This window comes from Anser cygnoides, chromosome 5 (assembly GCF_040182565.1).
Source record: "Anser cygnoides isolate HZ-2024a breed goose chromosome 5, Taihu_goose_T2T_genome, whole genome shotgun sequence".
Taxonomy (NCBI): domain Eukaryota; kingdom Metazoa; phylum Chordata; class Aves; order Anseriformes; family Anatidae; genus Anser; species Anser cygnoides.
Window position 1 is genome coordinate 216,343 of NC_089877.1, and position 25,593 is coordinate 241,935.

The 25,593-nt window shown below is 41.6% G+C and overlaps 1 protein-coding gene across 5 annotated transcripts; it reads right to left on the reverse strand.

Annotated features, from left to right (window-relative positions):
* Positions 1–402: 402 nt before the first annotated feature.
* Positions 403–25,026, reverse strand: LOC136790900 (nuclear pore complex protein Nup153-like). 5 transcript variants are annotated; one of them, XM_066997713.1, is made up of 15 exons: positions 22,486–25,026; positions 19,805–20,015; positions 17,423–17,671; positions 16,080–16,219; positions 15,872–15,997; positions 13,583–13,693; positions 13,407–13,445; positions 13,253–13,306; positions 10,291–10,449; positions 9,141–9,193; positions 6,330–6,456; positions 4,243–4,716; positions 2,909–3,001; positions 2,583–2,670; positions 651–2,242 (listed from the first exon to the last, which is right to left on the reverse strand). In XM_066997713.1, the coding sequence occupies exons 1-15, from the start codon at positions 22,723–22,725 to the stop codon at positions 2,097–2,099; spliced, it is 2,310 nt and encodes a 769-aa protein (XP_066853814.1). In that variant the 5' UTR covers positions 22,726–25,026; the 3' UTR covers positions 651–2,096. The 5 variants fall into 5 exon arrangements, with proteins under 5 accessions (XP_066853816.1, XP_066853817.1, XP_066853814.1 ...); XM_066997712.1 differs by having other exon boundaries at positions 2,583–2,673; XM_066997715.1 differs by lacking the exons at positions 651–2,242; positions 2,583–2,670 and adding an exon at positions 403–605 and having other exon boundaries at positions 22,486–25,023.
* Between the last annotated feature and the right edge of the window lie 567 nt (positions 25,027–25,593).

Here is a 25,593-nt window from a genome sequence, read left to right on the forward strand (position 1 = left end):
CTCAGACTGACAGGCTACACATTTGTTATCTTCCGTCTTATTTGGTACAAGGCATATTCCACAGTCCCAAGAGCCTTTCGCCTTCTTAAATTTGTCTTCAAAGCCCAGAGTGGCTGTTGTGTCAGTGCTGCTCGAGGAGGATGTCACTGTCACCGAGCTGTCTGTGACCACTGGTCATGTCAGAGCAGGCATTACTCCCGTTCCAGGTTTTGGTGTCTCACATGCTATACATTTTGTAGCTTCCGGTTTGTTTTGGACAAGACATGTATCACAATCCCACGTTCCAGGTACTGTTTTGAATTTGTCTCCAAAGCCCAGCATCCCTGCTGGGGGCGCTGCTGGCTTTGAGGTGTCGCATTGACTTGAACTTACTGTCTGTTTCATACTCTCAACTGTTGACGCTTTAGTAGCTTGACAAGTTACACATTTGTCCTTTATGTCTTTGTTTTGCAGAAAAGGGTCACATGTATCAGATTGCCAGTACGATGCTTGTTTAGAAGTCTCTTTACCTGCAGAAAAAGTTGTTATTGCAGGCCTAGTATAAACCACTGTGCTTGTTGTAGGTTGCGCAGACGTAGAAGAGCGTGTTTTCAACAATCCAAAGTCTAGGAAGCAAGAAAAAAAAGTCTTCCTGTTAGCGCAGCACCTCACTACATGTAACTAAGTGACTTTACTAGAGGGCAAAAATTTCAACCCAGGTGCCAATGGTTACAACTAGACATTCAGACCGAGCGCAACAGGAAGTCCCCAGAAATCTTATCTAAACGGATGAAATTTCATCTGCTGCACTGGGTCACAACAGAACATTTCGTTAAAGCTTCATTTAACTCTTTGTTTCCAAGCAAGCTTTAAATCAACATTTTCACTGGTCGATACAAGTACAAACAGACAGTAGCTGACTGAAATCTGACAGTCCAACGTGGAATGGAAATAATACAATTTGATTAAGACGCGATGCCCAATCGAATCAGATTTCTAAAGCTCCTCCTTCCGTAGCAGATGACTCAAATCTACTCCAGTAACTGTACAGAAGTTTGTACTCGGAGCAGCAATCCATACGGTATTTTCCCACAGATGCTGAATATTAATTAAATAATAAAAACTCAAGACAATTGAACAACTGTCTAATTTTCTATAATTAGGACAACTCCTTATTTAAAAGGTGGCAATTTTAACAGAAAAGACAAGCTACTAATACAGAAAGACTAAAGGAAATGCATCTTAAACAGCAGCTCAAGTTGCTTGTAAATCTACCTTGAACATAGTTGTTTTGTGGTTTGTTTGTTGGTTTTTTTTAATCAAAAATGAAGTCTTTGAACAATGTGGATTTAGATTCTGCTTCTTTTAAACCGATAAAGAAAGTGAATGTCACTTCACTCAGAGGTCTTTCCTTAAACAAAATGCACAATGTATTTTCTCTCACTTAGCTCTTTCCAACAGAGAAATGTGCTGCCTTCTTAACAAGTATGTAAGTTAGAAGAAGACTTTTGGGAAAAGATCAAATTCAATAAAGCCCTTTTTCTTAAAAGATATCTTTTCCACAGACACACTTTATGAAACTGTTGAAAACAATTGCAATTGCTTAAAAACAAAATTCAGAAAAGGGTTTTTAACGTAAAACACTCCACTTCTGTTTGCAGTTTAAATTTTAATCCACAGGAGCCATTGTAAGCTAAGGCCCAAAGATTCGCAGCTTTCGCCATGTATTTGGAACTGAAGCTCTTTCCTATTCTTTCTTCACCTGGGCTGAAGGTGGGACAGGAGTGTTGAGCTTTACAAACATTTCCTTTTCAATTCCACAAATTGTATTTACTTAAAATGAAACACCGATTATCTGGCTAATTCTCTTAGTACCTCATTTACAATTACATCCTAACACGTAAAGGAGATGCAACCCATCTGCTTTTCATCTTGCAGTTTTACTTCCAGCAACAAACACCACTTAGAATAGAAGGGGGCAGATGCACCCTAACAAACGCAGCGCTTAATGTAATGCTCTCCTACATTCATATTTATAGCAGATACTCTATTAACCATAAGTCGTGTGTTGGTTTTTTTTTAATAAAAAATGCTAGCGTATTTTTTGCAGCATCTTTTTAAAAGGAGTTCATTATCTCTCCAGGATTTTTTAGAACGTCTAAGACGCTTCCTTCCTTTAATACGTGGGCAGTGGTGAAGGGACCACCAGCAAAATCTTTGACCTCCTCTTTCTGTGTGTTGATGTTGGTTGAGGTGGTGGTGTCTTTTGAAACAAAAGAAAACAAAAACAGCTTTCACAATGTGACCTAGTTAGAGCAGATTATACTCACTTTTGTTAGAAACAAGAATTTCCAGCTTTCATGCTTCTCACATAAGAATCTTCACAAATTCTACTTACTTTGCAATGCTTTATGATTACAAGCAAAACAAAAAGCAACAAAACAAAAAAAAAATATAAAAGCAGATCTGTCACTGGAAAAATACTGCAGAAGTCCAACACTGCCTGGAATTGCTAGCATGCGCAGACAGGACAGATTGAAGATTTAATAAAGAAAAAAAGGAAAATCAGCACTTCAGATCTGAAGTGCTAAAGTTTCAGTTACCTAGGGTAAGAAAGGGCGTCACTGGAGTACCACTGGGTCCAGAAAGTTCTGCCGATTTTACAACGGGAACACTAAATGTAAACCCAATCTGCTATGAACAAGAGAGGTTTTTCAGATTCTCAAGCCACAGGAACTCCAATCGAATGCACACACAAAACCAAATCTGAAAGCTGCTCTTCACATTTGTAGCACGCATGCTGAATGACAAATTATAAGCCAGAAGCCTACATACTTTTCTCCATCAAGGCAGATTCTGCTTTAGTGTTCTGCAACAGCCTACTAAATGCCTAAGAAAAAAAGTCAAGCTCCTTTATTATTTTACTTACAGAAGACGTAGGTAGCACTTCTGCCTCAGTAGATTTCACAACTGGAGATGAAAACGCAAACTCAGGACTGCTAACAGTACTTGTTGGTTGTATCTGTATTTTCAAAAGAATTAAAGGTTTATATTTAAGAGCAACAACTACCTGAATTCACTACCCAACAGAAGTCCCGCAGTGACGTCGAAAAACCTGATGTTTGAGTTATTTTGCAGATAAAAGTAATAATAAAACACAGGGAAGTTTCCAAGTGGGTATAGGACAATATCTTCAAAACCAAATTCCAGAAACTGAGAGGAAAAGCTGGAGATGCTACTTAGGTCTAAATGCACGGAAAAGCAAGCCAGGAAGCTGAAGAACGGCAAACTCAGCCCAATGATACTCCAAGAACTTCAGCAAACACCTCAACATGTTAAAGCAGCTGTCTACTTCAAACCGTACAAAAAATATTTCAAGTACTCTGGAACAGATTAATGTTTATTTTATTGCAATAATATGCCAATTATTGCACCCTAGGCTCATTCTATGTGAGGCTTATATGACCACGTTACCTCTAATTTAATAACTTAAATAAAGTTGTGGTTTAACCATTGCAGGCAACTAAGCACCACACAGCCACTCGCTCACTCCCTCCAAATGGAACAGGGAAAAGAACTGGAAATAAAGAAGTAAAGTTGTTAAATTTGAGGTAGCATTAATGACTCATCGCATGTAATGGCTACCTGGAAAGACAAATGCCATAACCCTGTACATACTCCCCACTCCTTCCCCTTCTTTCCCCCAGCATTTATTGCTGAGCACGATGCTAAATGGTGTGGAATATCCCTTCGGTCCTCTGGGCTCCGCTGTCCTGGCTGAGTGCCCTCCCAGCCTCTTGTGCATCCCCGACCTCCTCGCTGGCAGGGCAGCGTGAGAAACAGAAAAGGACTTCTCACTGTGTAAGCACTGCTCAGCAACAGCTAAAACACCAGTGCCTTACCAACACTGTTTTGCTCACAAATCTGCAACACAGCATCATCTACTACGAAGAAAATTAACTCTACCCCTGCCAAAACCACTATAAATAACGTGGCATAAAGTCCACACCCCCCTTCCCCCGCAGACTTCCACAGCATTTGAAGCAGTTATACAATCACGTTAAATGGGAGTTGGCAGGCTCTAAGACTGAGAGAAGCAGAATCAAAACATTTATGCCTTTTTCCCCAAACTGGCATACAACCCCAATTCATTCAGCTGCGTAGAAACTAATATTTGTTAGTTTCATGAGCACCACAGAAAAAGTCAACTCGCAATAAAGCAGTATACTCATTGTAAACATTATTTATAGCATAAAGATTTACCTTGCCCGCCGCCGTCGCTGCTGCATCTGCCATGCCTGCCGCCTCCGTTGAATTTGCCACGCTTGTCGTTGCCGCTGTTGACCTTGATATGTCCTTTGTCATCAGTAGATATGGCATGCCCGCCGCCATTATTGGATATGTCAAGCCTGAGGGCACTGTTGAACACGTTATGCCCGACGTCGCCGTTGTATATATCATGTCCTCCACCTCCTCCTCTGATAGATCTGTCAAGTCCTCCACCTCTGATGGATCTGTCATGCCCTCCACCTCTGATGGATCTGTCATGCCCTCCACCTCTGATGGATTTGCCATGCCCGTCGCAGCTGCTGGAGTTGCCGTGCTCATTGCTGCTGTTGAAACAGCGCTCGGTGACGCTGAGACAGCGCTACTACCAACGAAACTAGAATTGAACTGAGGCAGCGATGCAGCACTGATGGGTAGGGGTATGTTCGGTAGCACTGGTTCCTCCACTTCCTAAAGTTGCAAATTTTAATTTTTCTTATACAAGACATACTACTTTCTCACCCCATCCCACCCAATTTATTAACAAAATTAAATAGAACAAAAATCCATACAAATTAAGAGAAAGCAAGTTTCCAGAAGAAATCCCGATCTCCCCACCTCTGTCTACCACGTCATTTTAATTTATGGCAGGCCTGCTTCCAAATTATTCAACAACTGTACAGCAAGAACACTGAAAGTTAACTCAAAACCTGTGCAGAACAGAGACGCACAGATCACATTTTTTTTCTTTCTTTTCTATACTTTAGTCATCAAAGCTCTGGAGAAGCATCATCCTTTCTAACTACCCTCGCATGGCCTCAATTAAGAGTACACTCTCAAGACAAGTGAGAAAGTGTTCCTCTTGCAAAATTAGGCAGGATAGCTGCCAAAGTTTCTAAAGTCATTACAGCAGTGAACGTGGAAAAAGGTAATGTTTAAAGAAGCAGGTAGGTTCAACAACCAAACTAAACACAAAAAGCACCAAAGAAAGTCAGACTAGCAGCACTGAAGATTGTGTTCTGGTAAATACAGTCTATACCATGTATCAGGATGCAAATATAAAAATCAGAAAACAGCCTCTTAACAACTTCAATTTTCATCCCTGCCACTTACTTTATTCGATTACTAAGATTGGATGAGTTATGTTTTAAATGGCATAGGAAATCTGACCAAAATTTGTACAGTACTATCATGATCTACTTAGAAATGACTAGGAAGGGATGTAAGTTGGTACTACTGATATTCAGTGCATCCTGTAGCTTACATCTGTTTCACAGTTTTGATTTGAAAAGTTTATGGAACTTTTGATATTTGGACCATTATTTTATTTGCGTTACAGGAATAAACAACAGTGTTTACGATTTCTTTATATTGCATCATCCAGAAGTCCCATTTAATGATTTGAAACTTAAATTAACTTAAATACTTAATATTAACTTAATATTAATTAAATACTTAATGTTAACGTAAATACTTAAATTAACTTACAGGCAGCTTATATAACATCCAATAAAAGAAAAAATAATCTGAATATTCATGGTCATAGTTTTATGGAATAGATTTTTCCTATTAAAATGAGAAAAAAACTCTCTCACAATGAGTTTGGTGAGTATCAAAAACTGAGTCATCGTTAGCAGACATGCAGAATGCTCTCTTCTACTACTCTTTTTCACACTCTTGGCCTGTATCTTTCTGTACGACTTAAATATGAAACCAAAAATTAAGCTTTTTTTTTCTTTTTATACTTGGCACTCGTTTCAAGTATCATTCCTGTAGAAAAACTATACACACCTTCACCAAAACTTCTCTTCTTAGGACTCATTCATTCAATTGCTAACGAGAAATGTTATAGTTTGAAGAATCTCCAAGGTAAGAGAATTAAAAATTTCAAAATTACATAAGCAAAGTTCAGGTATTCAAACACAGGAAATCAATTGGAGCCTGCTCTGAAACCCACAAGAAAACAAAAACAATGCAAAAATAAAGCGGTATTGTTATAATTTACTATGATGCAATAAAACTGACACACTTAGCTAGTTACTTCAGTAAGCTCAGTGACAGCAATTAATTTAAGAGTCACTTACCTGTTCTTGTACAGCTCTTGATAAATAGTGTATTCCTCTTTCCCTTCTCATTTTGCCGCCTCCGCTACTCACTCCTGAAGACAGACCACTGGACGCAGCAGTACTGAATTTGTAGCTGGTCACATTGCTAGCACACGACAGTACAGAAGTTGGGGGAAACAAGAGAAAAAAAAATTACCAGCCAAATTTTTTTTTCAAGATATTAGAGCTGTTATTAGTCCTAGAATTGAAACCTGCTGATCAGAAAAAAACTAAAGCTGTCTCACAAGTTGCTAAACGCTGGTAAATACTTGATGTTCTAAATAGGAAAAACTTTATTAACAGCAGCAATGAAAAGGACATACATAAGTGCACCGTTCACATGGGAACAATGACTAAGCCAGAAGACCTGAAATAGAAGAGCTGATTTAGATTGTTATTTTCCAGTGCTTCCTTTAAATAGGACTGGTTCTCTGATTCTGCGATGCACGTGTATCTTTTGCAGGGATATAAAAGAACAGCTCACAAAAATACAGAAAGAGTGCACATATGCACACATACACATGGGAAACACTGCCAACAGCTCTGATAGAATAGGGACGCCTTAGACTTGTGTGGCAAGGTAATATGGCCTAAGCTTCAGAAGCAGCTCTGGCTTTCGTGTGGCCATCAGCAGGAACAGCAGAGGTGTTTGGGTATGCCAACATTCCAGAAGTCTTTTCAGACATGAATACAGATCCCTTTTGTAAGGCATACAAAGGCGTTTTTCTGGTACTTAAAAAAGCCTAGCTCAAAACCAGAAAGATATCCTAATCCAAGAGCAAATGGGGAAAAAATAACCCAAACCAGAAGTGGAATAGGGAATAACTCTAACAAAAGTACTATGGCAAGAAAATGAAGTATGCCTGGAAAAACTGTGACCTCAAAGCTTATCTTGCAGCCAATCAGTCAGTCAGTACAAAAGTGCATTAGATCGCACTGGAAGACACCAGGTCAAACTCCCACAATACTGAGGAGGAGAACTGGTCTAAACTTGTCAAATACTTGACAACAGCCTGCTTAGCACTGTAACTGCATAGAGGAAGACAGATCCCTAAGGCAGATGCTCAGACTTTTCTCTAATCCAAACTGTCAATCCATTAGAATTCTGAAAAAAGTCTTACATCAAAATAGATCTTCATTCAGACAACTATCGCTTGCCCATAACAGCCCATATTCCTCTTTCTGTTAACACCTGTGAGCTTCAAGGGGGCAAAGACAGTTGTCAGCCTTCAAGCAAGTCTAATCTACAATTGGACTCAGGATATAAAATATATATATATATATACACACACGCATAGATATATAGCATTGGTGGGCCAGAGATTTACTGAGTATTCCAACTCAACTGTCCAAAGGGACTCTTGCCAGCAGATCAGTGTGGTGCTCCTGCTCCAGAACATGGCACCCAACAGAGACCAGCATCACAAAAAACACTACCACCACTACCTACTCTACAAACAAAAGGTAGGGCACTGCAATAAACTTTGTGAACGAAATCAAAAGCAGTGTGAGTTTTCTGTATCTCCTTCCTAAATGGAGAAGTAGAAAGGAGTTCTAACAAAGACAATTTAGAACAGTTTGAAAAAAACATAATTAAAACCCAGCACCTGATTGCACCTGTACCAGAACCTTAAAGCCAGTCGCTTCCACCCCTAAAAAGGTGGTTGTTGTGAAGTCCAACTTTTAGATGCCAAAACAAAGTGTTGAGTTCTTTCTGCAAGCCAAAGAATGCCCATGGTCACCTAAGAATTGCTTGGCAGATGAGCATAGAGTCAACAAAATTCCCTGCTACTGTTCTTTGAAAAGAGCGACTCCCTAAAAACCGAGTGCAAAGTCCCTTAACTCAAGCATTATTACCCAAAACACCATTTGCCCAGAAGGAAAAGCCATCAATATTATCTGGAGGATAACTCATTTGACCTAAACCAAGAAAGCAGTATAACACAAAGCAGTCTCCTCAAGAAGAAATTCAATTAATTCTGCTGGATTTTTTTTATTTTAGAGATGAGTTAGCATTTGGCCTCAAATGATTCTAAAGAACACATGGTCTTCATGTGAACTCAAAGCAGACAATTAACTTCATCATGAAAGGAGTATTAAAAAAAAGAATAATAAATCATAAATCTTCCTCCATGTTTTTGCTTAAAAAATAAAGAAAAAAACACATCAATAAACATCCTCCTGAACTGTAACTCACTTCCCCTACTTCACCTTCTAAAGAATACTTCAGAAAGAATCATCCCATTAGGACAGAGCTTTCAAACTGCAAGCAATTAAATAGCTAAAACTAATAGCTTTTCCCCTAGGGAACATTAGGAGGGACAAATTATTTTGTTATAAGTAAACTGAGTTATAAACCATGAAATATCTGTCAAAGCAAAATTTGTAACGCTACAGATTTAGTTAAACTACAAAATGAGCCATATTTCCTGTAGAAGGAAAAAATAAGGCCTCCAATAGCAAAGATCCTTTCTGTGGATACAGCATTATAACGTGCTTCGTTTCCCATCTTCGTATCCTTCTCAGAAGATAAACTTGGGATAAAAAGCGGTGTATCAGTACTTTTATTCTTGCTCATCTTCCTTCCTTTCATAAAAACAACAATTTTCTCAAAGTTATATTGATCTTCAAACACAATCCAGACTTTGCAGCTGCCTCAAAATACAAAATTTTCATTGGATTTCCCATTCCTTTTACTGAGAACTGTCACCACATTTCAGGTGCAGACCGTACTGAAAAAGGAGATTTCTTTCTTTCTTCAAGTAAGTTTTAAATTAATAGATGTCATACCTTTCAGATGGTTCTGCTCGCTGTTCTGCAGGCAAAGTCTTCTCTCTCATCCCCTGCAAGTTAAGTTTAGTTCAAGACTTAGCTGAATATGTACAGAATACACAAAGTACCAACAACCACTTCATGTGTTTTTTTGTGGTTTTTATTTTATTTATTTATTTTTAATTTTATAGCCCTGAATACACCTCACCTACTTAACGTTGTTCCCTAATTCAGCATTGTGGGTACAGTTCAGTTAAATTTTGGGGCTAAAGTAAGCATCACTGCTTCACTCAGCATTGAGGACAAACTGATAGAACACTAAATCAAATTTGTCAAATCCTCTAACAAAGAAAGTAATTATTTTAAACAAAATGACAAAAATTGTGTGTGTGGGGGGGAGAGTTTTCATCAAAACTTGTGTTTGCCAACCCCGTAAAAGGGACATACTTTTCTGTTTTCTATCATTTATCAACAAACAAGAAAAAAAAAAACTCTACCCCCCTAAAAACTAAGCAGTTGCTGCTACATTCATTTTAGAACTTTACCAAATGGAGATTGTGCTGGCTAAACAATACAGAGATTGAAAGAGTTAAAAGCAATAAGCAACCAGTATTACTGTCCACTTTGATTTCCAGCCTAAGAAGCCCATACACTTAACACGTGGTCATTTGTACACTCAGACTGATACTGGAAACACAGATGTTTTCGCAGAAAGAGATGCCCATTTAATTTTATGGAAAATTTATCAGACTCCATCTACTCCAAATCAATCAAAACCGATAACTCAGCACATTGTCAGAACTCTCACTTGGAGCACATAGCTCATCTGGAATAGTTTACACAGAACACGAGCATGTTTCATCAGTGACAGCTTTGTGTACATGAGAATATAAAAGGAAAACATTTCTGTCTTAATATTCTTTCACTGAGAACAGGATGACTCAATAGCACATCATGACATCGTGAAAACAACCACAAGACACTGAGTGTTCCAAAAACAGAATTAAATCCATAAAAGCTCAATCTATTTCACAATGGTTCCCACTGCCTTAAAGCTCGCCTCAAACATACTATCAGTACTTGCAAAGATAGGATAACAATTGGTTTGAGAAACATTCCAAGACTGGAAAAAAAAAACAGGCACATAAGGACTCAAAAATGTACTCACTTGGTACTTTGTGTCTACTCTCTGGCAAATTTTGCTGGACTGAGTAGTTGAAGTCGGTGATGGTTCAGAATACCGCGTATAACGCATCGGTTGACGGTTTACCATTGGTGTCACAAGTCTCTTAACAGGTGGAGGCTGGAATGCATTCTGGGATTCCAGCTTTGAAAGGGAAACAGCAATCAATTTATCCTTACGTCCACCCAAATTAATTCCAATATTTATTGATGAAAACAAATTACAGAACTATAAACCTCCCCCCATCGGTCTTGGCACTCAGTGAATACGATTTGAAAATTCTGAAGACCGTTCAACTTGTAGAGGGAAATCACCAGAAAACCAGTAACGAAATCCATAAAGCTATATATAAGTAGCCAAAGTCTGACTGAATTCCATTTCAAAATTTGGCAGTTAGCTTCATAGACAAAATAATTCATGCTACCATAATTAAAATAACCCATGTTCCTAGAATATGCTCCTATCTTTTCCTCTGCCCACACTGTGATTTTTTTTTTTCAGTAGCTTAATTCATTAATTTAACATTCGAAGTGTTAAGCAACTAATTATACAGGCTTCTGGGCTTCACATTCCCTACATTTTCCCTCTTCAAAGTTACACAAACAATAGAACACACTCAAAAAAACCAACTTGTCAGTCTTACAATAATCTCATTCATTAAAATATGATCCAATGCTTTACATGTGCATTAGATGCACTTCAAGTAGTGGGTTTGACTTCCCTTTTCAAAGCATTTTCACAGACCAGAGTTAATTTTTAACACAGACCACTGTGTGTTCTGCAAAACTGACTTAACTGAACTGTCAGACAGAAAACAAACCCTAAAGGCTACAAGATTTACCGATGGCTCCGCCTGCAGTCTTAAGGATCAGAAAATACAGTCTTAGGAAGCATGCTATTGTTCAAATCAATACCAACAGGAAATTTTTGTTTACGCTGCAGCTTTAATTTCACAGTATCTCCCAGCTCTTAGTAATAGGATTCACACTCTCTCTAAAGTATATAAAAATACATCTTTCTAAAAAATATTACATTCAGTTTGAAACCTTGAATAAGACATGTTTTATGTAAGTTCACAAATCTACTTCGAGTGAACGACGGTTCATTGCTGGTTTTAAAGGTAAAAAAGAAAAATATTAATTCCCCCAGTTAGGCATTTAATACACCAAGAGCTATTCTGCCTGGTACAGTTCCTTGAAATAAGAAAAATACCACATCACTGCTACCCACTGCAGAAGTTTAGCCCGAGTGCACAAGTGTTCCGTCAACCGCATGTTCACTTTAGCAGGAAAACACACGATCGTCTCCTCAGCAAATAATTGCTTCTCATCACGGGCTACCCTTCTCCCGCCACCATTATGAATTCTAGTATTATGAATAGACAATCTATCTCCTTTCACCCACTGACAGCTGCGTGCAACATTCATTTAGTGGCTGACAATTTCAGGCTCTCTGTTGCAAATCTGGCAGATCTTTCTTAATGCCTTATCACAGGTGTATTGCTATAATATAACTGAGAATTCACACCAGATTTGGTTTTAGTTATTTGGATAATATTTATGATATACTTCACTTCTCCATGCCCTTGTAATTTGGCAGATGGTGAAAAGATGGTCCAGGAAATCTGAGATGTTTGTAAACTCTGAAGTGATTGTAAACTTAATTATACATCCATCCAATCAAGGAATTGGCACAGAAACTTCTTGAGACACTGTCCCTTTTCTCATTAGAACAGAAGATGAAAAGTTTGCACATCTTGTTATTTCCTTCAGTCACCTGATCTTCAAGTGGTCATTTAAGGGTTTTGCAATTTAATAAGCCCAAGGATACCCCTAACTAAAGTCGTCAAAAAAAGATGACTAGTTTTCATTTTTTAAAGAAAATGAAAGGAAATCATGCTTTACCACAGCATTATCACCAGTTCTGTGCTACCTCCAAATAGGAATTTAGGAGCGTTAAGATTTATAGCGTCAGAAAAGAAAAAGAAAAATAAAAACCTCTACCCCCCTAAAAACTAAGCAGTTGCTGCTACATTCATTTTAGAACTTTACCAAATGGAGATTGTGCTGGCTAAACAATACAGAGATTGAAAGAGTTAAAAGCAATAAGCAACCAGTATTACTGTCCACTTTGATTTCCAGCCTAAGAAGCCCATACACTTAACAAGTGGTCATTTGTACACTCAGACTGATACTGGAAACACAGATGTTTTCGCAGAAAGAGATGCCCATTTAATTTTATGGAAAATTTATCAGACTCCAACGATGGTTCATCGCTGGTTTTAAAGGTAAAAATGAAAAATATTAATTCCCCCAGTTAGGCATTTAATACACCAAGAGCTATTGTGCCTGGTACAGTTTTGCAATTTAATGATACCCCTAACTAAAGTCATCAAAAAAAGATGACTAGTTTTCATTTTTTAAACAAAATGAAAGGAAATCATGCTTTACCACAGCATTCTCACCAGTTCTGTGCTACCTCCAAATAGGAATTTAGGAGCGTAAGATTTATAGTGTCGGAAATTAACAATTTTCCTCCTCTTTACTTTGAATGGTGATAAAAAGCACAAAAACTAGTTTTCTGTGCCCGAATGAACACGGAAGTCTGTACAAAGTCTATATGACCACTCAATCAGTATTTTTCTATTTGTGATCATTTCTTCAAGAGAAAACTTGCCTCAACGGGAATTTTAATATGCAGCTTCACCCCAAGTTGGGGGACAAGATAAAACGACTTGGTGTGTTCTAGAGTTGTTGCTCTCAACTTACAAAGATAACATAATTCTTAACCTGAGTAATCTTCACAGCCCATCATCTACTGTGGATACATGCCAATATTAACTTGATTTGATGTCTATGTCGTCACTGAGGTTTGAGAAAATTTTTCTAATAGTGATAAAGCATTGAAAAAGTTATCTACCTCAGCTTAAGACATTATTGGTTCTTACCTTTCTTCGTTTGGACTGGAAGTCAGTAATATCCGGTTTATCTATGTCCGGAGGCTAAGGGAAAAAACAAAGCATAACTATTAGAGGGCAATTTTTTTTTCCTGAGAGAGAGGGTTCCCTGCAACAAAAATGTGGGGGTTCATGGTCAACTTACACAACACAGCGGCAAAAGAGATGTCATTCTTTTAGCATCCTATTGAAAAAATAGCGCAATAAATTAAACCGGCCACAGCGTAAGGAAGAATAGTTTTATCTTTATCCTTTGATGGCACATTTACTAAGTTTTATAAACACATGAAGCAAAAACAGATTAAAAGAAGTGCTATTTACCAACAAAGTGGTTGACAGCTTCTCCACTGCCTCCAAGATGCACCACGCTGAGGTACTCAAGGTAGCGTGGGACCACACAGTTTCTTGTCTAGCTTTCGCTCTCTTTTGTGCCTGAAAAATTAGCATTTTAAGTGTTACAATGGTCAATTCTCAGCTAAGGAGGCATGTATTTTATGTCCCAAGGCTACACTGATGATACAATCAATATATTCTGATGACAGAGAAACATGCAGTCACTGGGAGTTCAAGCCATAAAGAAGAGAATACATTCGGAGTTTAATGAAGTTTACCTTGGGCCTCAGTGCATCTTGCACGTGCTTGTTGCACGAGCAATAAAAGAACTCCGTACTTGTAAAAGGTCAAGACGGATGATGCCAGGACTGCTAAGGCCTCCGAAGCAGTAATCAGGGAAACAGAACTCAAGAAAAGGCTTGTGGTACAGAAAGCATTTTCAGTAACAACACAGACCTCAGAGTTTCACGATGGTCTAAGTGTACCATCTTAAAATCAGTGTATACAATCATAACCAGGAACTAGTTTTACTTCTCTCTTGCTTCCTCCCTTCCCCCAAGATTAAAGTTGGCTGCAAATCTTTGTCTTAAAAGATAAAGATCTGATTTAAACTGTAACAGATCTAAACATTACACTGAAAAAGTAAACTGTTTATTTGCACCACCCAACTTCAAATATCAGTCAAAAACTTCCTTTGGTGTGACTTTTTTTCTTCCCAGGTTAAACCCCTCATATAACCACACTGTGCTTATCACACGATGTGAAGACAGGAAGCAGACCACGCAGCATGTAAAAACACAAGTGAGACTCACAGAACCACAGAATGGTTAAGGTTGGAAGTGACCTCTAGAGATCGCCTGGTCTACCCCCCCGCTCAAGCAGGGCCACCCCGAGCAGGTTGCCCAGGACCATGTCAAGTCAGCTCTTGAAGACCTCCAAAGAGGGAGACTCCACAGCCTCTCCGGGCAACCCGTGCCAGGGCTCCATCAGCCGCACAGTGCAAAAGCATTTCCTGATGCTCAGACAGAGCCTCACGTTTCAGTTTGTGCCTGTTGCCTCTTGACCTGGCACTGGGCACCGCTGAAAACACAATGGCTCTCTATGCTCTTTGCACCATCCATTCAGGTATTTATATACACCAATAAGATCCCCCCTGAACCTCATCTCCTCCATGCTAAACAGGCCCAGCAGTCCCTGCCTCTCCTCAGAGGAGAGGTGCTCCCAGTCCCTTGATCTTCTTGGTGGCCCTTCGCTGGACTCTCTAGTACCTTGCTGTCATTCACAGCAAGCAGCAAGAAGCAAGCTACTCTCTCCTTTAAAAGCCTAGTATTTTGGTTCCTCTTTTTACCATAATGCAGTAATATTGTAAAAAACAAAAATAGCCGACCAAAGAGGGTTCCCAGCTTTGCACCACAAGGTTTCAAGGTTTCCCGTAAGTGAGGTACTTGTACTGCCCTTTTTCCGTTGCACAAATGGACTGTCAGAACAGAGCCAGCAAACCCGCGTTTTCATTTTCTTCAAATTCCTTTTGATTTATCGATAAAAGTCACTTTCATTTAAATACATTCCTACCAAACCTGATTTGACTTTCCTTTTCGATTCAGCTCTAGCTAATCAGAGTTGTCAGCAGTTTTTATTTGCTATTTCCAAGAACTCTTGGGGGCAAATAACTCTCTCCAAGAACTATATGAATCGTTCAAAACAGAAAGCATGTTACTGCTTATCTTGGGACTGCATTTAGTCCTGCATGCCTCTGTGTACCAGAAGAACAAAGGATCAGCAAAGTTGATTTTAGATATTTTCAAAGACTGCAGGTTTATACAACATATCCATAGCATGAATGTAGGCATGCTTGGAAAAGAAGATCCACAGATAAATATTAGCCAGGTTTGACTACTGTAGCTTTTGCTACCATAAACACAAGTTTTCAAAGTTATGCTGTCATTGGCTTTTTTGCATCAAGTTATTTTAACGTAATGTAGTCAGAGGCAGACAATGGCACTTGAATGGAATTTTTTGAAAGACCTAACAACAGAGGAAACCCCAACTACCAACAACTAGCCCAAACTGTCATTCTTGTTCTTTCTGACAAGTATTACCTGTGGTAAAAACTGTCATTAAAGAATTTAAACAGAAATCAATCTCGTCTATTTTTGTAGACCAAGAGGGCAGAAGAGCAACTGTTACCACATATTCAGCTCCCTGCTCAAAGCTCCTTTGGCAGTGCTGCTTTTTTTATTTCCATCACTATTTCCCACTACACTACTTTTCTCATACCTGATAAGGTTCCGTCTTTGGCTGCCTTGATCTTACAGCTGCACCACCGGCATAGGCCGTCTTTCCGGGGTAAAATGGAGAAAACCCAAGCTGGTTTTGCTTAAAAACAGACGTGCTTCCACGTACCTACGGAAACACAGTATGAGAAGTGGATAGAAAAACAGGTACACATTCAAACTGATTAAAAGAAATACTGTGCAGTACTTACAGGACACAGTCCTCCAAAAACAAATAAACTGAATGCAGGTTTCTTAGAGCTAGCTGCAGAATGCTGCGAGAGGGAATGAGTTCTTTCAGCTTCTGTGGGCCAGAGCAGTGACGATGAAGTATTTTTTAAAACTGCAACATCTGCCAAAATGACGTATGCTAGATGTAAATGCCTCTCGTACGTACAGAACTTTAACAATAAAGATCACACTAATTCAAGTTCTTCATTACAGAAAAATAAGCATGACTTCAGCTTCTTTAAATAGATCAACTTCACGTACAGACTGAAAACCAAGTATCACCTACAAACTTGAAAACTGTTCACAGAGCTGCAAGTAGTTTTCAGCAATCTTACCAAGTTAATACTGTGCTTCCAATGCAGATATTTTTTTCCTTCAGGCTAAGATAAAAGAGGACCGCATAAACATCAGTGCATTTGTACGGACAAAGCTTTTTTCTGTGTTGGTAAAAGGCTGGAGGCCAGCACAGATCATAATCGCATAGGTTTTAAACCTGGAAGATTCCCCAAAGGCTGCTCTAAGAGTTAACGATCTTCTGCCCATGTATGTTTTACGAAGACACACCAGAAAGTTCTAGTGCACTCAGGTTATATTGCTAAAGCCCAGCAACTCTACTCTCAGCTGTACAAAAGTTCTCTGCAAAACCTGCTGAGCACATGTCAGTCCCTGTCTATATGGGGGACTAGAAAAAGCTGCAAACCTGCTGTTCGCCCTTTCAGCGAGAAGACCTACGTACCAACCTACATCGACACGATGCTTATTTTTTATTTTAAAATGGTGTGCTTTCCTCAATGAATTTGGCAAAAGACATGAAAGTATTGACAGCTGAAGCCTTCTACCAAGAAAGGTCAAAAAACAGCCTATAGCTTATGACAGAGTAGTTTCTTTATCTTCTCTTGCTGAAACACAGGAAAACATCTCGTGTTCCTATTTGTCACCTGCACTTATTCACATTTAACCAGCTGTCTGTTAGATATTCTGAGTCACTCTTCCTTCTAGACAATCAGCCTAGTTGTCAAGCTACGGCAAGTCAGCCTGATTTCCTACCGTCCCAGTTCAAAATTTACATATAACCTAGCTGAACGTGTATATTTCAGCATTGACTCTTTCTAACATCAGGGTATCATAAACGTATTCCAAAGCACGCTTCTATTAAAAAGGTGATAGGATTATATACTTCTAAAACACTAAAAATTCAATTTAATTCTCGCATCCAAAGTTGACATTCACCTATTTTATTTACTAAGGTGATGTGGAATATTAAAGAACGCAAGGTACTTCACATTAAAAAAAAAGTCAATTAAACAGAGAACACAAAAATCACCTTCATCAGATGCTCTAGAGGAGGAATCACTGGTTGTTGAGATGTTATCATCGTCTTGTTGAGAGGTAGAATCTTCTATTTCTTTTATCAAGGACAGCCTAGGACTGCCAATGCCAAATACAGAAGATGTCGAGGGCTGACAAGGTGGGACAGGAGAATCCAGCATGGTATAATTCAGACGGCTCCGATGAAGAGAGGGCCTTGTTAACACAACTGGGAAGTTCAGTGCTGATCTACTTGTGGATGGTTCTAGACAAGAACAGGGAGATAATTAGCTTTGCTATAGACAAGCTCACAGAAGCCAAAACCTGTTTCCTATCGACAGCCATGCTATTGCCAAGTTCTAAGCGCAAAAAGAGAGAAGCCAAATTTAACTTCTTCCTCACCCAGATACGGTTGCATCTAACTGTCTGGCTACAACAACAACACTGCTTGCGATACACAGTATTAATGTTGCATCCAGAAGTAGTTAACTATGAGGTTTTACAACACCACATTCTGACCCCGTGCTCAAATGCTCTAACGCTGACTTGGCCGTTCACTAAATCAAACATATATACTCCTTCTCCCATGTACAGCTTGCAATAAGCTTTACAAAATTTGAGATTACACGGTAAATTACAGATAACACTGCAGCTTCCATAATATTGGAACAAAGGTTACATTAATCTGAATACACAACATGAAAATGAACGTTTGCAGTACTTTTTTCCCAAGTTCTTCCATATCAGCTCACGTTAGAGGCAAAACATCATCTCCTACCCATTAACTATTGGGATTTTGACCCAAGGGACAAGGATGTTGACCCAAGTAACCAGATGAGCATTTTTCCCTCTTGAAGCAAAGGGTCTGCAAACAATGCCAGTGGCCTGGAATAGGTGGCCTTGAAGTCTATCTTGCTAAATGAATGGAACTATTCATGGGTATTTTGCCTGATGAAAGCCTACTGTCTCTCCCAGGAATCTGGGCAATTCAAATGACTTTGAGCCACTATCCTCTTGATACTTGAACTGAAGCTTAAACTAGTTAGTTCAATCTTCATAACCACTGCAGTACCACTAATTAGCTCTCCAAACCATGAGCAGATTTTTAGGACAGCACCATTTGAGATACAGAAAGTTCTTCAGGCGGAAGGCCACCCAATATAGGCTCCAGCACACTGATACCTCAGAACTGAAGAAACACATTGGTTTCAAAATGTAGTAATAATTAAAAAAAAAAATCTTATTCTTAAGCATAGTAAGCAACACCCACGGACAGCAACATAAGCTGCAAAAGGTTCCAGGGTGTCCACCTGCTCCTGATCTCCTGGAGTTAGCAAGCTTGCAGTGCAGCTGTTCTTACTGAAAGCTCCTTTCACGCAGTTACATAGGAAAGCCAACATGTGTTCCTCAGTCACGAAGACCTTCTCTATTCTTTTCTCCAAACTCATTCCCAAGCTACAGCTACACAGAAAGCCATCAATCTCCTTGTTTACAATTAGATGAGATTGGAGGCAAAGATATTTCCTCCTTATTTTTTGATTCTGCCAACAACAGAAGCAACTGACTTTCCACATTATCTATGGTTACCTACGCACGCTCAGACAAAACTTCTTTACTTATTAAAAGCTGACTTCCCCAAAACAGCTAATTTAAGAGAAACTCAAATAAGAATAGATGCAAATTTATACAACAGGACTACAGGAACAGTGAGAGGCACTGGATATAAGACAAATTAATCTTTCATGAGGTAAAGGAGTTGCAAACCTCGTTGCCAACGGTCCAAATACCTTTTCAAAGACACCCCCTCCCCCCGCGTAGACCTTAAAGTTATTGAATATTTTAAGGATAATAATCTCATAAACCACATCCGTGCACAAGTTCCCCAGTTCACCATCAAGTTAGCGAGGAACTTTACTAAATTGATCAAAGCCCAAAACAAAAAAAAACCAAAACAAAACAAACAAACTCAGGACACGAGACGGAATTTTCCTCTGCCATTCTAGCATCTAGTCTTTTGTTTCGAAGACTGCAAAACAAATTAATTTTTTTAATTGCCTTAGGCAATTAGACAGATTTTCATTCCATATCTTTTAAAAGATGGAAAATGCAACCCAGCACACTTGCAAATGACTTATTTTCAGCATTTAGCACCTGGCTAATAGAGTACCTAAAGTTAACTGATGCCTTCCAAGAGCATAAGATGTATTCTTCGTAACTGTGTATACAGTTTAAAGCTAAGACGGTTTCACAAACAGTTGTTTCAACTTTTTTGATTGTTTGTTTTTTTTTTTCATTCTGTCAAAACCCTCATTCCAATTTCCTTTTGAAATTCAGATTCAAAACTAGAAATCTGTGAATAAATACAGATGGCCAGAATTCCAAATGATTTTTCACATACCTCGTCTACTAATTCCTGCTGGTTCAGGCGTGAATCTCTCATCGATTATGGTATCTTCATCTGAATAATCGTGGTGATAGTTTACCGGAGTCTCCTCCTGGTTTGCAGATTCATTTCTGTCTACACACTCCTCCTCACGCTTATTGAAATACTTCTGCAGCCAGGCCGGTACAATATTTTTCACCGTTTCTGTCATTCTGCTAATTATTCCCTGCTTGAAAGAAAAAACACTTGTTTAATTACAGAAACGCAGTCAACAGCATATGCTGCGATACCACCTTCCACGGACCTTGAAGACAGATATTATACAGCAAATATTCAGAAGACGACGACGAGGTTGATCCCTGGCATAGGATCGCTACACTTCTGGTAAACCTAAAATTCACCTAAGATTGATTTACAACTACCTATCACTTTCTGCACTTCCAAGTGACCTTGGCAAGGTTCAAAGTTTTGAAACCTCTGCCAAAATTCACCAGCAGGTCGTCAATCTGCAAGGCTATCAGGAAACTCTACGCCTGAACAGCTCCTGACCTACAGACTTGTTCCAGGACTCTTCCTCTTCGCACCCTCCCGTGAAAACCAACTAAACCAGAAGTTCAGCAATTATCTACTGCGACAGTCAGGACCATACTACCCATTAAAATCAGTGAATCTAAATATTTTCAATTTTAGTAATGCTGAATTGCAGTGACTATACGCACAAAAACCAGTTCTGCTCTCAACAGTCAGGCTAACCCAGAAGATGTCCTGGAAGAAACACAGCTATAGCTATAGCACCAGCACCTCCTCTTGCAAGAGCCTTCTAAAGCTGTTGCTGTATTTTGTAGAAGACTGACTCTGCGGCATACATCGGGTACGATCGGAGAATTCCCACCTGACCGAAAGCCCCAGGAACTACGGTTAAATAAAAGATAAATTAATATAAATGAATATAATTAATAATAAAAATTAATAATAAAAATTAATATCCAGAAAGCTGACAATCATGAGCTAGGCATCCTGCTAATCATCCCTCCTGCAGGCAGGGGGAAAAAAAAAAGGTAAATTAGATCCAGGACTAGTTCCCAGGAACTTTGAAGCTGCTAACTATACTGTCTACAGTGCCCAGGCACCTTCAGAGCTTAATGGTAAGAGACAGAGGGTTTGGTGGGCTGTAATTAGGATCACAAGCACACAAAACACATCTATTTAAGTATTTCTAAGAATCGACTTATCGACTAAAGTTGTAGGGGGAAGGATGAGAAAAACAGCGGGGTAGGGATCAGAACCAGAGGTATAACCTCACAAAATCGCATCGGTCGCTTTCGTGCCTCCCCAACTGCATCACTGAGAGACAATTAACATTAAGCCACAGAACCTTCTGCAGAGTGGACATGATATTGAAAATAAACTGAAATTAATTGACAAATGCTCTAAGCAAGCTATCTGCTCAAAGCTCGTCCTTTTACGTTATGAACATTTGCACGATTCGTCTGGTTACAAAGCTAACTGCTATAATAAATGCACACATGTAACACCTATCAGTTTGTCTATTTATCAAATCATTAAAATTCTTCCCCGATAAGTTACTGTTAATTTGATCTGCGCTGGATGTGCAGCAGCCATTCTCTGTGCAGAATCCCCCAGATATCCCCACGCACGTGTTTGCTCTGGCACACTCTTTAAATAAACCTACTGGAAAACACGCAGAGATAACAGACAATGGAAAAGTTAGAAAACCATCTCCACTGATTATTTTTAATCCACGTGTAAGGTTTATCAGTTAGCTACACAGTGTCGGCACACGCAAGCTATGGCACTTTCAACATTAATGCACTGTTCAAGCCAGAGGTTTCAACGGTTGCTCTGTAAGCGTGGGCAATGTTTGCATTGCCCTTCCAGGCCAGCTTTAGATGGACAAGATTGATTGTCAATATGTGGTATAAGGGACTTGGCATTTCTGCAAGTGATAAAAACCTAATTGAGCAGCTATCCATGCGTAGCGCTCCCTTGGTTTTGCATATGATAATCAATCCCCTCAGCTACGTTGCTCATTTAATAGCGGAGAGGTTTTGGCTGAACAAACGTGCAGAGGGCATCTCCAGAGCATCTCTCTGGGCGTCCTGACATTTCTTAGCAAAGAGCTGCTGGGAGGGATCTCGGCGCGTCCCCCCTCCAGCACGGGGATTTTCACACCCCGAATTGACGGACCGCTTTCACCGTCAACCTGCTGTACCCTACAGCACAAACGAGAAGCAAAGCCTGGCAGGTAACGTTCAGAGAATTGATGATGGGCTGAGGAGGGGTGCAGGGAGCGGGGAAAGCCCTGGGGGTGGCACTGGGGGTCCTGAGGGCAGCGGGCTGGGGGTGAAGGGGAGGGGGAGGAGGGGGGTAATGGGCTGGGTAGAGGGGTAAGGGGGTAAGTAAGGGGCTGAGGGGGTAACTGAGGGGGTTAGGAAGGGGCTGAGGGGGTAACTGAGGGGGTTAGGAAGGGGCTGAGGGGGTAACTAAGGGGGTAACTAAGCCGTTGAGGGGGTAACTAAGGGGGTAACTAAGCGGTCGAGGGGGTAACTAAGGGGGTAAGGAGGTGGGTAGGGGGTAACTAAGGGGATAAAGGGGCGGGTAAGGTAAGGGGGTAAGTAAGGGGGTAACTGGTGGGCTGAGGGGGAAGGGCCCGCTGTGGGGGGGCCGCTCCTCACCCGCTTGCTCCTGGCACAGGGGGGCTTCGCGGCGCCCAAACGGTGGCGCCGCCTCTTCACCTTGCCGCCGGCCGCTCCTCCTCCTCCTCCTCCTCCTCCTCCTCCTCCTCCTCCTCCTGCTCCTCCTCCTCCTGATCGGGCTCCTGGGCTGCCGCCCGGCGCCCCGCCGCCACCGGCCCTGCCACCGCCGGCCATGCCGCTGCCGGTCGCGCCGCTACCGGTCGCGCCGCCCGAGGCCATACCGCCCCCCCCCCCGCGTTCGGTGCCGTCACGGGGCCCCCCCGCCCCCCGCCGCCACGCGCCGCGGGGCCTGCCCTGCCCCTCGTGGGAATAAAAATGTTGTTTTTGCAGAGTTACGTTGTTTAAAGGTAAGGAATGGGGTATCGAGGTGTGCTTGCAGCGATAAGAACGCTTAGCAGGCGACCTTGTAAAATGCAGACAACCAGACTCCGTAGAACAATTCGGGGAAAATCACGGTGTTGAGTCAAGTCAGGTAAGTGAAGAACCATTACCGCTTCAACCAGTAAAAAAGTCGAAAGAAATTCGAAATTTAACAGGCCGGCAACTGAAGGCCATGCATTGTCTGGGAAGCATCAGACAGATTGTGAGCCTGGATCACCCCCTCAGTGGGGAAACAGGGGAGGGTCCCGTCATCAAAAAGTATATAAACTGGGTTTTGGAACCAGCAGGGGCGCTCCTGCTCGTGGGACGCCCGCCACTGCGATCGCGAATAAATTCCTGCTTCGCTGAGCTCCTCGCCTGAGCCCAAGTTATTGGCTACGGAGTGTTTCTCACAATTTGGGGGCTCGTCCGGGAGCCAGTCGCCTACTGGGGAGCCCCACCGCCGCAGCAGCAGGAAGGCATGCCCCGCTGATTTCAGCGGTCCTGTGCATCGACGGCGGCGGTTCTGCGGAGAGCTGACAGAGGGCCCGAGACTGATGAAAGAGGCAGGATCCGTGAAGGAGTGGGGAAGGGAAGAAGGCAGGCACTCCGGCTTTGAGAATTGATCCGGTAACTCTGTGCACAGACCAAGGTAAGAAATAGGAAGTATTGCCTTGGGGGTCGGGTGAGACTCTGTGTGCCGTGTGATTGAGACGTACTTTTGTACGGAGCGAGTGTGGAGTCCTGATCCGCGGTTCCGCAGCTCCGCGAGGGGCGCGGCCGGAGACGGACGAAGCGTGAGATAAGGGAGAGAAAGGAAGAGTCTCGGGAAATGTGGTGTATGGTAAGCCCTTGCACGGGGAAGTGCTTGGCAATACACCAGGGAAATTTGGTGTGCGGTAGTCCTCGCACGGACGGGACGCCCGCCACTGCGATCGCGAATAAATTCCTGCTTCGCCGAGCTCCTCGCCTGAGCCCAAGTTATTGGCTACGGAGTGTTTCTCACACCCTCCCCCTCCCTCCCTCGCGCGCCCCCTCCCCTCACGGGAACGCGCGCCCCCCCCTCCCGCTGCCGCTCCCGTTCCTCGCCCCGCCCCGGTCCCGTCCCGGTCCCGCCGCCCTCCCGCTCCCGCCCTCAGGACCCGGCCGCCATAATGAACCCCGGCCCGGCCACCGTAAGCACGGGGCTAGGAGTCACCTCCAGAGCCTCCCCGCGCCGTGGCGCCGACCGCTGGTGTGCCGCAGCACCGCGCCGGGCGTGGGACGGCGCCCCGAGCCCACAGTGCTCGTCAGAAAAGCCCCGCACCGACAACCGATACCCCCGCACCGACAACCAACAGCCCCCACGCCGACAACCAACGCACAAGCAGTGTTTTAGGCCGGATTCGTGGCCCCGTTGGTCCGGGAGGCAGTCGTCACGCTAAATTCTACCCCACGGCAGGGGAACGATGGGCATCGTGACAGATCGCCGCCCCAGAAAATAAACACATAAATAAAGAATAAAAACGATAACGGGACATGAATCGTGCCCTTAATAACAGACATTGGGCAGTGAAATCACCGACTTCTGCAACAATACGTGCTCAGGGAACTGACTAAAACCCCTCCTGCATCGGCCATGTAATAGCTAGGCAAACATCACATAATACTTCCCTCCCTCATGTACACCAAACCTATTAAGGCAACCACAGTAGTGTGATAACGTGATTTTTCTCCTCCAGATCAGCGTCAAAGGCAGCTACGCTAGGTTTGCTCATAAGTTCAAACGCTGCTTTATTTATTTATTTGAATGCCATTTTTCTTATTTAGAAGGATTTCCATAGGGTGACAGGCCTTTAATGACACTCACGACTCAGAAACATTTGCCGATGCAGTCAAACGGTGTCTATTAACGCGAGGCACTGAAGTTAATTGGTATTAAAAATGAGCCAAAACGAAAGGCAAGTATCTGCGTGTCCAGCAGAATGACAGCGATCATCACCATTTGATCAACCTTCCCTGTGAGTTCTATCTGCAAGTTACTTTGAGGTAGCGCTAGAAAGAAGCGGTTGGTCCAGAGCATCCCTGCAAAAAGAAACATCCACGGCTTAAGTACCATTTACTCTTTTGGTATCCTTTTAAGTACTTTTTACCCGTTTCGGACTCCTGCCTCTTCCCGGCTCACTGATGACAGCATTAGCAGCCCCTCAAGCTACTGTCCTACAGCCTTTCCCATCAGTGAAGAGATAGGAAAAACCCCACTGCTTCTTGGAAGAGAAAACCAGCAGGTTTTTGAATAAAAGCACTCTCTGTTGCAGCTAGGTACAATGAAAAGAGTTTATGAAATCATTACGGGACATTCTTGTAGAAAACTTCCTCAAGCTTGGAAGAAAAAAAACATTTCAGCTAAGTAAAACAGAAAATAACTGGAAGAAGTGAAGTATGGCGGTGTTGGAAAAGTTGCTTCAAAGACTTGTTTAATTAAAAAGAAGGAAAAAAGCAAGTTCCTACTGCAATCCCATCTTTGTCAAACTGATGGCGGGCACCAGTACGATGTGTTCAGCTAACACAGGCTGGAAGTTGTAACTGCAGCTGTGAAGTTTACCCAGTAAAAAGACTCCGCAAAGCATTCTAGCAGTTCCGATGCAATCACTGCTTCCTGAATTTGTGACTCACGGTTAACACGGCAGTACAGGAAGAAGTCTGGCATTCACTGTGCTCTTACGGTAAAGAATCTGCCCTGCGCAC